We start from the raw sequence: 14,426 nt of genomic DNA, 5'->3' as shown, positions 1-14,426 counted from the left end.
CATGCTAGACAAAATTCCTTTCCATGTAGTTCGGAGATTCTTAACCATTTTGGGGTATTATGGACCCTTTGGGAAGTCTGGTGAAGTCTATGAATGGATGTAAAACATGTAGGATTGCAAAGGAAGTCAACTGTATTAAAGCAGAGATGTAATCTTTCCCATCCTTTTAAATCTATTCCCTTGGAGGGGCCTGAGGAGCCCAGGTGAAGATCCTCTGATATAGACTGCTTTTAAAGATTAGAGGTAAGAGCTTGTTTCAGTAATCATTTTCTAATTCACATGTGCTTACTTGTAAGAATAATGAGGAAGAGAATTCAGGCAATTCAACAGCTGTGGTACTTCATAATCCACCATAGTTTGGAGCTGACCATCTCCTACACCATCCCGATACACGAAAATAAACTTAGGCAATGGGCACTCTCTGTTGTGACTCCTCCAGGCACTTAATGCAGCTGAAAAGATATGGAGAAAATTCAGATGGACTGTAACCTGGAAAAAACATCCTTGGTTCCAATTGTGGGGTGATATTTGTTGATGTTGTTGCTTGTAAAGTCACTCACTCAATTCAAACTAACCTTTCATTGCATGCTGTCTTGGGGAAGGGAAATTTAGAGAAAAAATTTGGAACTCATAATTGTATAAAAGTGAATGTTGAAAATTTACACGTAATTGGAAAAAAATAAAATACTATTAAGTGAGAGAGGAAAAGGGAAATAAACTAACTTTTCTTGAGATATTGGTAATTAAGTACTGAGAAACTTACTTTCTAAGCAAATCTTGAGGCCATCTAGAAACTCCTGCCCTGGGTTTTGGAAGAGACAGCAAGAAAACCACCTGTTAAGAAGAAAATGGTCAAATTCATATACAGGTGATTTTTCTACAATATAATAAGAATTCTGATTATTACAATGTAACAATATTATATAATATTTTACATTATAATAATGATTGTAATTCTAAGTAGCACTTATTTATATAAGGCTTTCAGATAGATTAGAATAACTTTCTAAAAGACAAGACTGTATTTGGGGTTCCTATCTCATTGAAGAACTTTATTGGAGAATGGACGCTGGGCTGTAAAATGGGTCTTTATGTTCCAACATCTATATAGGTGTATGCCCATTTCCCCTGAGGCAGTTAGGTGGGACAGTGGATAGAGCATGGGGCTTGGAGTCAAGAAGACTCATCTTCCTGAGTTCAAATCCAGCCTCAGACACTTACTAGCTGTGTGTCCCTAGGCAAGTCACTTAACCCTACCTGCCTCAGTTTCCTCAGCTGTAAAATGAAGTGGAGAAGGAAATGGCAAACCATTCCAGTATCTTTGCCAAGAAAACCCCAAAATAGGTTCAATAAAGCATTGGAAACTCAACAACTGTGAGTGAATGTGTGTGTGTGTGTGTGTATGTGTGTGTATAAAGCTTTACTAGCTTTCAATTGAACTAAGATTTTTGGAAAAATACTACATTATCTCATTTGCTCTGTGTAATCATTGTGTGAAGGAAGTGCTATTAGTACTCCCATTTTACAGACAAGGAAACTGAGGCTGACAGAAGATAAATGACTCGCCCAAGGTCATATAATTAGTAAAAGTTTGAGACAGGATTCAAACTCAGGTCTTTTTGTTTGGGTCCAGCATTCTATCCACAGTATCACCTAGCTACCCTCATATAGATATTATTTCTTCCTCTACTATAATTCTAACTACATGAGATTTTCTTCTTTAATATTCAGAGTCTAACTTCACCTACATGGCTACACTTCCCATTTATACACATCACAATATCTCCCCCTCCCCCCATATGCCTTAGCAGAAAGTTTCATGAATTACTATGTCCAGTGCCCTCCCAAAATTATACACACAATCAAAGCTTTTACAACCAGGAAGTACTTGTCAGAAACTTAGACTGTGCTGGGACAGGTTACTTTATTCTTACAAGAAGGCAGCCAAGTGGTAAATGTAAAACATTTTGAGAGACATTTTTTAAGATGGATGTCTAAGATAACTACAAAAAGCCATAATGATCTGATTTTGAGAAAGCTCTAACTTATCTGGAAAGAGTGAAGTCTACAATTACTATTGAACCCAAGCAACATCCTGGTTTGTGTTTCAATTCAATGTTACCGCTTTCTGAGAAAAAAAAAACCCACTACTATCCATATTACTCTTTTTATTAATTTATTTTAAACTTAAATACACAAGAAAAAGAAACATTATAAACTTATATATGAAAGAAAAAAGAAAAAACTGCTATGTGCACAGCAGAACATGAGAGGATTCAAAATATACTGGAATAAATTTCCACTGGAAGAAAACTTATACAATAAATACTACACATAATACACATTGTGTTCAGAGCTGTCCATTTTTTCTTTACTTCCTTGTAAATTTTCTTTTGTTCTCTGCTGTGTATTTTTTAGTTTGTTCTTTTTCCTCCCTCCTCTAACCCCCAAAGGCTACAGTTAAGCATACATGTATAGTTGGTTGTTGTCCTTCGTCTTCAAAGAGGACCAAAATGACATCAACATGATAAAGTGAAATTTCAGTGTGTCTGACTGCGGCTGATCAGACCAATATGAGCTTGGAATGCTCTACCACAGTTTGGGCACAGATAGTCTGTGCGAATATTTGGAGTGGATATCCCAAATTTGTGCATCTGCATTTACTTTCTGCTATCTCAATTCTGCTTTGCTCAAAGAGCACAGCACCTCAGCATGCCATGCTGAGAAGTCCTGTGCCAGTGTCTCTCATGTTGCACCGTCAAATCCAGAGTTCTTGAGAGAGACTTTGAGAGTGTCCTTGTATCATTTCTTCTGGCCACCATGTGATCACCTGCCCCATGCGAGTTCTCCATAAAATACTCTTTTTGGCAAGTGTACATTTTGCATTCGAACCACATGGCCAGCCCATCAGAGTTGTGCTCTCTGAAGCATAGTTTGAATACTTGGCAGTTCAGCTCCAGCAAGGACTTCACTGTCTGGTACCTTACGTTGCCAGGTGATCCTCAGGATCTTCCTAAGACAGTTCAAATGGAAGTGATTCAGTTTCCTGGCATGGCGCTGGTAGACTGTCCATGTTTCACAAGCATATAACAATGAGGTCAGCACAACGGTTCTGGAGACCTTCAGTTTGGTAGTCAGTCTAATACCTCTTCTCTCCCAAACTTTTCTTTGGAGCCTCCCAAACACTGAGCTACCTCTGGCAATGCATGCATCAACCTCGTTGTCAATATGTACATACCTGGGAAGTACACTACCAAGATAAGTGAACTTATCTACAGCATTCAAAACTTCTCCATTTGTTGTAAACAATGGTTTCACATATGGATGGTGTGGTGGTGGCTGATGGAACACCTGGGTTTCCTTAGTGTCCATTACTAGATCAAAATTAGCACAAATAGCAGAGAATTGATCCATACTTTGTTGCATCTCAGCTTCAGAGGCTGCATGGAGTGTACAATGATCTGCTAACAGAAAATCATGCGACAACACTCCCTCCACTTTGGTCTTGGCTTGTAGCCTTTTCAGATTGAAGAACTTGCCATCAACATGGTAGTTGACCTTGATGCTTTGTTCATCCTCATTGAAAGTATTTGTCAACATGGCTGAAAATATCATTCTAAAAAGCATGGGACCAAACTCACAACCCTGTTTCACTCCACTGGTGACTGGGAAGGCATGAGAGCATTGTCCGTTATCCAGAATCCAGGCAAACATACCATCATGAAATTGATGTACAATATTGATGAACTTCTTCAGGTAACCAAATTTTGACATAATTTTCCATAAGCCCTCATGACTAACAGGGTCAAAGGCCTTGGCCAGATCTAAAAACATTGTGTACAGACCTCCGTTCTGCTCCTGGCATTTCTCCTGGAGTTGTCAGGCAGCAAACACCATATCAACTGTTCTTTGGACCTTTGTGAAGACACACTAGCTCTCAGGTATATGACCATCTTCCAGGTGAAGGATCAGTCTATTAAGGAGGACTCTAGCAAGAATTCTGCCAGCAATGACTAAGAAAGAGATCCCCTGTGACTGTTGCAGGACAATCTATTCCCTTTACCTTTATAGAGATGGACAATGGAGCCATCCTTGAACTCCTGGGGATAACCTCCTCTTGCCATATAACCTGGAAAATTTCAGTCAGCTTTTGTATGAGCAATGGTGTCCCTACCTTGTATATCTCACCTGGAGTAGACTCAGCACCAGGTGCTTTGCCACATGAAAGGAGCCTAATGACCCTCAAAACCTCTTCTTCAGTTGGAAGTTCAGCTAAGGAGGGACTGACTTCAACCTGAGGTAAACAGTCAATGGCCTCAGCATTGATTGATGATGATCTGTTGAGAACACTATAGAAGCGTTCAGTCTATCTCTCTAGGATCATGTCCTTATTACTAATCAATGTGGCTCCATCAGCACTGAGTAGTTGTGATGGACCATAGGTTTTTGGTTCATAAATGCCTTTCAGGAAATCATAAAAGCACTTTGGATTGTTACCATCAGCATAAAATTGAATTTCATCTGCCTTCTTTCTGAGCCAGGAATCCTGCACCTCTCTAAGCTTTGCTTATACTTTGCTTTTGATGGAATTAAATCCTGCCTTCTTAGAGGTGGAGGAACCATCCTGCTGGTAAATTCTGTAGTGTTCATTTTCCGTTTAGCAGCTTCTGAATTTCCCCATCATTTCCATCAAATCAGTCTTGGTATTCAGGAGTATTCTGACCCAGATGGGCAAATGCAGTGCTGTACTCCAAATCCCTGAGAGCTGCCCACTTCTTTTCTGCTCCACTGTTGCCAACTGTGTGTTGGCTCACTTTTCCTCCAAGTTGGCAACAAACTATTCACGCTGAGAGAAGAGCTCTACTTGTTGACATTAATTCTTCTGGTAGTCATTTTCCCTTGGGGGCAGCACTTTTGATGAATGTGAATACTGAGCTTGGAAAGGAAAAGTCTATGATCAGTCCAGGACTCCGCACCACACATTACCTCTGTCACTCTCACTTCTTGTCTGTCTCTTCTCCTTCCAATCATATAGTCTATTAGATGCCAATGTTTGCTATGAGGGTGCATCCATGAAGTTTTATTGCACTCAGGTAAGCAGAAAACAGTGTTGTGATAAGAAGGTCATGCGATGCTCAAGTCTTCAGCAGTAAAAGTCCATTGCAGTTGCTGTTTCCAACTCCATTCCTTCCTAGGACTCCCTGCCAAGTCTGATAGTCTGAGCCTACTCTAGCATTAAAGTCATCCAGTATTTTGGCACATTGACGATAAGGTCTCTAGGTCTTCATAAAATTTTTCTTTGACTTCATCAGGGTTTGTCATGGTGGCAGTATTGGCACTGATGATGGTGGCATGGCGTTTTACTACGAGCAGCAATTGCATTGTCATGAGCCTATCATTCAATCTTTTTGTAAAGCATACCAGCTTGCTGATTAGATTAGTTTTGATTGCAAAACCCACACGTCAGCTTCACAGTGCTCCCCTTCACTGCACCTACTCCTGAAAAAGGTGTATCTAGCTCCAACTTCAATAAGCTGGCCTTCATTTGCCAACCTTGTTTCACCTAGGGCTGCAATTTGGATGTGATACTTGTTGAGCTCTCTTCCAACAAGAGCAGTTCTTCTTTCAGGCCTACTGGATTTTGTGCCATTAGTATGTGCACGTTTCATGTGCCGATGGTGAATGGAATCATCTTTGCAGATGTTTTCATATCTTTTGTACATTTTTTTGTGTTTCAACCACATGGTGAAATTCCCTGCCTGACACAGTAATCAGGCCAGAGTTGGTTGGGTAAGCAGACAATGTTTAGGGCACCTTTTCTAGCCCCCTTCCTCACACCAGGAGGTGAGCAGTGTGATCCTTAAAAGGCTGCTCAGATACCTGGTGGGCTACCGAGTCCCACTGTTGCTTCCAGGGAGAAATGACCCTATGACTTGGGTTGCCTGTGTGCAGGATTTTGACTACAACTCCCAGTGTATCTGCACCTGCTGCTTCATCATTGCCTGTCGCTGCAGGACTTTGAGGCATAGTAGTGAAACGGTATGGGTGATGTCTTTTGATTTGTGCGTAAGTTGGATTTAAGTGAGGCAGAGTTGCATGAAGTCATCATAGACCAGTGGCAGGACAGAATCAAGATAGCTGGCAATGGTTCAGGATACAGTGGATGACCTTTGTGTCATTTGGTGTCTAACCAAGCTCTAAGTGCTCCACATCATCTGGTTCATCTGTCTTCATGGCCGTTGGAACAAATTGTTCTCATCTGCCCATTCCATCAGAAAAAGTCTTTACATGCCTGAGGTAGACATCCCCCTAACTCACCAATGGGTTTGAGAACCCCTGGTTACTCTCAACCTAGTTTGGCCCATTGCCAAAAGAGTTTACCAGGGTGTGGCCCCTGCATATGCTGCAGCTTGTTGGAGCCACAGGTGAGAGTTAGGTGGAACAGGTGGACACCAAAGGTGGAAAGAGCCCCCAAAAAGGACTCAGCAGCCATCACACCAAATGTACTGGTCCTCCCTGAACACACCCTACATCTAGCGGTAACATATGTAAAGTACTTTGCAAACCTTAAAGTATAATATAAATATGAACATTATAATTACCATAATTAGGACTGAAGTCCAAGTTCAAGTTTCCTGCTTCTGACACATACTAGATGGGCATCGTTTAACCCCTCTTTCCATCCCCACTCCCTCCCCCTCTGCAGGCAACTCTCTAAGACTAAATTTCTGGCAGGCAGTTGATATTGAGTGGTGGAGAAAGCTTTCACATTTGAAGTTCCTCAAACCTATGAATTCACAGGTCTGGATTCAAAGAAGAAAAACAAGCAAAAAAAAAATACTCTCTAGCCCCAAAGATCATATTCCTCATTGTCACCATATCTGATAATATCAATGGGAGGGCAAATAGAAACACTTAAAAAAATAAGGATTTTATTCAGATCTTTTGGTTTTTTTACTTCATCATAGTTTCCCTAGTAACTCTACCCACTCACCTTCTCAGAGAGCCATTCCATTTAACAAACAGTATTTTTAAAGAAAAAAATAAAAGAGGGAAAAATCGGCATAACTGATCAATACTTCATATAAGTTTGAAAATATACAAATAGTTAACAAGTGTGGACTTCCCACCTCTGTAAATGAGTGGCATGAGAATGTCAATGAAGATACTTTCAATGAAAGCTAGGGGTCAAGTGAAATAAAGAAAAAGATCTAGGTCACAGAAAAAATATCTCTAATCTTTTCTTCTTGACATTCAAGTCTCTAGAATCCCCTTGGTCTTTACCCCAAAGAGAACTCAAATTAAAAAGCTTTGTAAAATTCATTTTACACCTACCAAGTCCTACTCACTTAGTCAATGATGTATCCAGGCTAGCAACAAATCCTGCGACTGATTGACTTCTTGATGTGAAATCATGATAACAATCAATACCAATGAACATAGCGTCTGTGAGCTTAAATGGAAAAAAAAGGAATATAATACTCAAAAACACAAGAAAAAAGATACATGGAAAAATCAAGAAATTTTCTTAAAAGTCTATCACGGAAATCTTGAATGACCCATGATAGGAGGTCTCAAGAAAAGCTTTCTCAATTATCACATGAGCATAAATAAGAACAGAGTTGCCTACCATGTTACCTGGTAGTCATGCACTATATTAATGCTTGACAGGAAGACCATCTACTCAGTTGACTTGTATAGATAGGGCATTCAATTCTATCTGAATTTCCAGGCTTCCAGAAGAAAATTCCTAAATTCCATCAATACTATTGCTCAGAAGTATCAAAATTTCTAAATATGCCTAAACTACAGCCAAAAACACTAATCTGTAAATATTCACAAAAAAAGAGACATTCCAATAAAGTACAACTTACAGGGATAGAAACCTTCCAAAGATGTCCTCCAATCTTGCAATTCATTTGCAGGGCCAGCCTGGTAACAACTGTCAGGAGAATTTGGGGCTTGTTTAAAGTTTCAGCTACTATGCACTGACTTGGAACTGGGCAGACTGTACACAGGTATTTTTTTATAGCATCATACTTGTCTTTTTTATTATTGGGCAGCAGACAAACAGCCTTTAAAACAAAAGATAACTCCTATCACAAAGAGTCATTCATTCAACAAGCATGTATTTAGTTCCTACTGTATACAAGGCATGGTGCAACGCACTGCAGAGAGGCAGGAAGGTGAAATGAAGACTATCACCTGCCTTTGAGGGGCTTCTGTTCTACCAGAAGAACAATGAATTGGGATAGATATGTAAATACAATGTAATTTGGCTAGAGAGAACATAACAATGAGTAGGAAGATCAGAGAAGGCTTCCAGGAGAACACTGAACCTAAGGTGAATTGCAAAGGAAGTTAAGGCGTTTAAGGGTAGAAATAAGAAAAGAAGCTAATGTAGGCATGAAGCATGGCTTGTGCAAAGGCATGAAGATAGAAATGGAAAGCAATGAGTAGATGAGGTATAGAACTGATGAGAAGGATGATGGTATCTCTCAAGAGAAAAAGAGAAGATTAGAGGAAGGAGAGGTTTAGAGGGCAAGAAAATGAGTTACTTTAGACTTGATTGAGTTTGAGATGTCTATGAGATATCCATTTGGAAATGTTTAACAATTGTGGCTCAGGAAAGAGATGAGAGCTGGATATATAGCTCTGAGAGTAATCTGCACAGAGATAATCTCACTCATAGAAAATGATGATTCAACAAGGCTACCTGAATTTGGTACCTTCCATGTGTTGGGCACTGCAGGTATTTTGACCCTCAAGTTCTCAAAAAGAATGTCTGGAAGTTCAAAATAGAGACTGGGCAATGTGTTCTTTCATCACAGTGGCAGTAAGAGACCTCCTGCCACAGTGCCCATTTTGGTCTAATATCACATAAGATCCAACTACATTCTTATATACTGTTGTTTTCTTCTACAGATACTTTTATTTATCTGGCAGGCATTTGTACAGGTAGATGCAAGTATTGGGAAGCACTAACTACCACAATAAAGTATTATAAAACACAGTGTTTTCAAAACTGCCCTGATCCAGACTATTCTTGGCAACAAATCCCCAATGTCCCAGTTAAATATCCTTTCACGTTTTTAATCTCTTCTGGATCCTTCCTTAACACCCAATGCTGTTGGGATTGGAAGCTCAATTCCGTGTGGACAGTCTCGGGCGGGTAAAGGTGGGAGCTTCTAAATCTTAGAGCTCTCACGAGACCCCCCCCAGGAAACGGCAGGGAATCGAGGTGAACCGAGCTATCTCGAGTAATTCCGCCTCTTCCCGTGAGAAACGTGATGGGAGAGAGATCTCCCCGCCCTCGAGATGGTCCCAGATCTGGGCACACCTAGTTACCTAACAGCACGGTATTCAGATGCAAACTATGCGGCTGAAGGTTAAGTAGGATTGAGGAAGCCTGAAAGCGCTCTTAGCACGTGAGGAGCCAAGAGGACAGTAGGCTCCGCTTCTCTTCTTTCCTCTCTCCCCTCCCCCTCTCTCCCCGCTTGTACTTCTACTTCCAATCCCTTAAGATCTTAGCCTCCTTAGGAAATCTCCCCCTCTTCCTCCTAAGGAAGACCCCCCTGCACTTGTAACCGAGACCCTGAAATAAAGCTCAACCCTTGTTCGACTCTGGAACGTCCTTTCTCTCATATGAGCATCCGGTTTTGGCCAACCGAAGACCTCGGAGGTGAGGTAAGAAGACTCGGGTAGCCCACACAGGCCTCTAGGCCTGGCAGTTGGCGTCTCCGAACAGGGACAGGAGCGCAGATATCCTGGGTGTTTTGGGGGAACACCCAGAAGGGGCTGTGAAAGAAGCGAGTCCCGAATCCTAGATTCGGAAGGAGAGAAAGAGTGAGAGAAGCTTCCCACACCCATGGGAAAAGGGCAGAGATGGGGAATCTACTGCCAGTAATAAAGCCAGAGGAACAGGAGGTCTGGGCTGAGATACTTTACAGGGAATGCAGGGAGGCGGGGGTCACTATAGAGTTAAACGACCTCCGAGAATTTTGTAAGGAAGGGCCGGAGAGGCCAGGGTGGGATTGGAATGAGAGTGGAAGTGGAGAGAGGGGAGGGGAGAACACGGGAGGGACAGAGGACCCAGGCAAGCAGAAAGTTAAGCAGAAAGTTAAGGAGGCTAGGATCTTAAGGGATTGGAAGTAGAAGTACAAGCGGGGAGAGAGAGGGAGGGGAGAGAGGAAAGAAGAGAAGCGGAGCCTACTGTCCTCTTGGCTCCTCACGTGCTAAGAGCGCTTTCAGGCTTCCTCAATCCTACTTAACCTTCAGCCGCATAGTTTGCATCTGAATACCGTGCTGTTAGGTAACTAGGTGTGCCCAGATCTGGGACCATCTCGAGGGCGGGGAGATCTCTCTCCCATCACGTTTCTCACGGGAAGAGGCGGAATTACTCGAGATAGCTCGGTTCACCTCGATTCCCTGCCGTTTCCTGGGGTGGGTCTCGTGAGAGCTCTAAGATTTAGAAGCTCCCACCTTTACCCGCCCGAGACTGTCCACACGGAATTGAGCTTCCAATCCCAACACAATGCAATTCAGGTGCCTCGTGATATTAGTGGTTTGGTTAAACACATATGCAACATTCAGTTAATGTACATTTGAATCATAGATTTCTTATCCTGTCATCCTAGGTTTAGTCATCTACTAAAGTTATTTACAGTTATTTAAAGTTCATCTACAGAAGTTATCTGCTTCTGAGAAGCACTTTCCCTTGAAAATTCTGTATCAAAGCCATCCATCCTACTATCCACAAATTGTCTAGTTTGGTCCACCTAAACTCTGAGATATTCCTGGTATCTTTAATTGGGATGTTACTTAACAGTACTGGAATGGATCTTCTTTTCTAAGGCAGATTTGCAGAGGGATTTCTTCCAGTAGATCAACTTTCTAGGTTCTAGGCCACTTAAAGAGTTTTTGGAAGGTCATGTTGCTTAAACTTGCTCGTGCTAAGATTATAACTTAGTAGGGTCTTACAAAACCTAATTACATTGGCCTTTGTTAGACCTTTCCAGGAAATCCAGATCACACCTTATGGAATTAACCTTATAAACATCAGAGCTGTAGGGAAGACATCAAATTAAGCTAACTCATCTGAAAATTTGAAATTTGGAGTTTCCATTTTCACATAATTATTTGTGCTTTCTATCTTTACCTGAACTCTGTAAATGGTATAGAGATAATCTATAGAGTATAAATAGTATGCAGAACTTTACAGAACTATATGTCTGGAAACAAGTAACAGAAGAGGGAAAATAAGGACACCTTTCAGAGCTGGACAAAAAAGGAGCTGTGGCTCCTTTTCCAATCTTGATTCTGCAGGTTTTGTGACCTTTGATCTTTCAAGGAACAATGTCTAGAAGGTCAAAATAAAGGCTGAGGCAGTGTCCTTTTGAGCCAGGTTTCCTTTCTCATCATAGTCTTTCTCTTACCCCAGTGGCAGCAAGAAGTCTGAGCCAGAAATTCTCCTGACACAATCCCTTTCTTGATTCTTGGAAGGGAACCCTTAGAGTTTATAGACTACCTTAACAGGATTATAAAATAAAAGCAGATAACCAACCACTCCTAGAGACTCATTAAGTTGTAAGGCAAATGAGGTGGCATAGTAGATAGAGTGGTAGACCTGGAGACAGAGAAACCCAAGTGCAAATATGGCCTCAGTCCCTTACTAGCTGTATGACCCTAGCCAATTTACTTAACCTCTCCAAGCCTAAATTTCCACAACTATAAAATAGGGAGGACCTCCCTAGCACCCACCTCCTAGGGCTGTCAAAAGGATAAAATAAGGTATTTGTAAAGTATTTTACAGACTTTAAAAAGCATTATAAATGCCAGCTCTCATTTCATCAAAGAACTCTTGAATTGAGTCCTAAATGCATATGATTAGAAAACATATAGATCTATAAATTGCCCCCCCCCCTCAAAATAGCAGGAACAACAGTAGGTAGGCAAACCACAACCCTGAATTTGGGGAGCAGTTCAAATAGCAGCTTACATGACACAAGTCCTACTCCAGAACAATAACCAGTAAGGATGTACCAGTATGAGGCAGAAAATGGAAAGTCTTAAACCCTATACCATAGCAAGATTAGAATCTTATATGGAGAAGAGATACCAGGAATTTATCTATTCCAATTTCCTATACAAAGCTTTGGGTCAGTCTGTCAAATCACTGACAGATGGTCTTCATGGTGCTGCCTCAACACATGTAGCAAACTGAAGCTTATGGTTAAAAAAGGAGCAACATGGTATAGTCCAAAAATGGCTAGACTTGGAATCAGGTGAAACCTATATTCAAATCTTACCTCTGGCACTTACTAGACAGGTGATTGTGCTCACCAGGGTGGCTGAAGAAAATCAAATAAATAGTTTTTTAAATATCCAAGGGCATTATCAATATCAACTAGTACGGTTACTATGAGTCAGCCAATTCTACAGTTGAATAATTTTTTTTTTTTTAAATTGGCCTCCCTCACCTCCTGATCCTAATTTGGCCCTATGGAATTCAATTACATATAACAAACCCTCACAAAGTATCTAGCCTCATACTAGACATCAGGAGAGACACAAAATTTTAATAAGATAAGATTTCAGACTCAATCTATTGGGAGGATTATAAAGAATTCATATGTGAGGCATTATTTTAAGTTATAGTTAAAAACAGAGAGATCAAGCAGGTTACTTGATGTGGGAGTTAAGATCCTTACAGACTGAGGGCGGAGTGGAAACATCTGAGAGAAGGTAGTGGAACCCAGAAGGACAGGTAGAGAGAGTGATTCAATAGCACATGCAAAGGGCATAAAAGGACCATGGTATGTTTGGGAGAATACATGAAGATGTGATAAGGATGGGAAGGTAAAAGGATACTGGATTAGAAGGTCTTCTCCAGAGAGGGCGGAGCCAAGACGGCGGAGTAGAAAGACGCACATACACTACCTCCGAACCCACTGCCCATAAAATATCTGTAAAAAAAGAACCACCAGCGAATTCTGGAGCAGCAGAAGCCACAGAACAATGGAGCAGAGGAGATTTCTGCTCCAGAGAGCCTGAAAACCTCTCGCAAAAGGCCCCTCGCACCCCGGACCCGGAGCAGAGCCCAACCCTGCCTCTGCGGCATGGTGTGGAAAGGAGCAGATCCGAGCAGGCTTCAGGGACAGAATCTCCAGCGGCCGCGTGGGTCCCCCACCTACAGGTGACAAGGGTCAGTGAGAGGGTCTCTTTGGCGGGTTGAGAGGGGTGTGGGGTACCCCCATAACTCAGGCCCCCTCGGGAGGCAGCAGTGGAGGCGGGAGCAGACCAGGGCTCCCCAAGTAGGCAGGAGCCTGGATCCATTGTTGAAGGTCTCTGCATAAACCCCCTGAGGGAACTGAGTCCGTGAGGAGGCCCTGCCCTGACCTGAGCACCTTAACTTAATCTCACACTGAATAGCAGCCCTGCCCCCGCCCAAAGCCCTGAGGCTGGGAAGCAGCATTTGAATCTCAGACCCCAAGTGCTGGCTGGGCCGATCTGGAGGCGAGGTGGGGGTGGAGAGGACACTCAGAAGTCAAGTCACTGGCTGGGAAAATGCCCAGAAAAGGGAAAAAAAAATAAGACTATAGAAGGTTACTTTCTTGGTGAACAGGCATTTCCTCCCTTCCTTTCTGATGAGGAAGAACAATGCTTACCATCAGGGAAAGACACAGAAGTCAAGGCTTCTGTATCCCAGCCCACTCAATGGGCTCAGGCTATGGAAGAGCTCAAAAAGGATTTTGAAAATCAAGTTAGAGAGGTGAAGGAAAAAGTGGGAAGAGAAATGAGCGACATGCAAGCAAAGCATGAAAAACAAGTAAACACCCTGCTAAAGAAGACCCAAAAAAATACTGAAGAAAATTAACACCTTGAAAAATAGGCTAACTCAACTGGCAAAAGAGGTTCAAAAAGCCAATGAGGAGAAGAAGGCTTTCAAAAGCAGAATTAGCCAAATGGAAAAGGAGATTCAAAAGCTCACTGAAGAAAATAGTTCTTTCAAAATTGAAATCACAAAACAAAACGAAAAGAATGAAAAAATGGAAGATAATGTGAAATATCTCATTAGAAAAACAACTGACCTGGAGAATAGATCCAGGAGAGACAATTTAAAAATTATGGGCCTACCTGAAAGCCATGATCAAAAAAAGAGCCTAGACATCATCTTTCATGAAATTATCAAGGAAAACTGCCCTGAGATTCTAGAACCAGAGGGCAAAATAAGTATTCAAGGAATCCACAGATCACTGCCTGAAAGAGATCAAAAAGAGAAACTCCTAGGAACATTGTGGCCCAATTCCAGAGTTCCCAGGTCAAGGAGAAAATATTGCAAGCAGCTAGAAAGAAACAATTCAAGTATTGTGGAAATACAATCAGGATAACACAAGATCTAGCAGCTTCTACATTAAGGGATCGAA

At 41.7% G+C, this 14,426-nt stretch overlaps 1 protein-coding gene across 1 annotated transcript in view; it reads right to left on the bottom strand.

Moving 5' to 3' along the window:
• LOC140499392 (piwi-like protein 1) overlaps positions 1–14,426 on the bottom strand; it is a 75,221-nt gene that overhangs the window by 18,691 nt on the left and 42,104 nt on the right. The window contains exons 15-18 of the mRNA XM_072600740.1: positions 7,875–8,075; positions 7,350–7,453; positions 764–834; positions 290–452 (exon numbers count right to left, since the gene is read on the bottom strand). Of these exons, the coding sequence (XP_072456841.1) occupies positions 290–452; positions 764–834; positions 7,350–7,453; positions 7,875–8,075 (539 nt within the window). The remainder of the gene's footprint in view (positions 1–289; positions 453–763; positions 835–7,349; positions 7,454–7,874; positions 8,076–14,426) is intronic.

Source organism: Notamacropus eugenii, chromosome 4 (genome assembly GCF_028372415.1).
Source record: "Notamacropus eugenii isolate mMacEug1 chromosome 4, mMacEug1.pri_v2, whole genome shotgun sequence".
Lineage (NCBI taxonomy): Eukaryota > Metazoa > Chordata > Mammalia > Diprotodontia > Macropodidae > Notamacropus > Notamacropus eugenii.
This window is presented reverse-complemented; position numbering and strand designations above follow the sequence as displayed.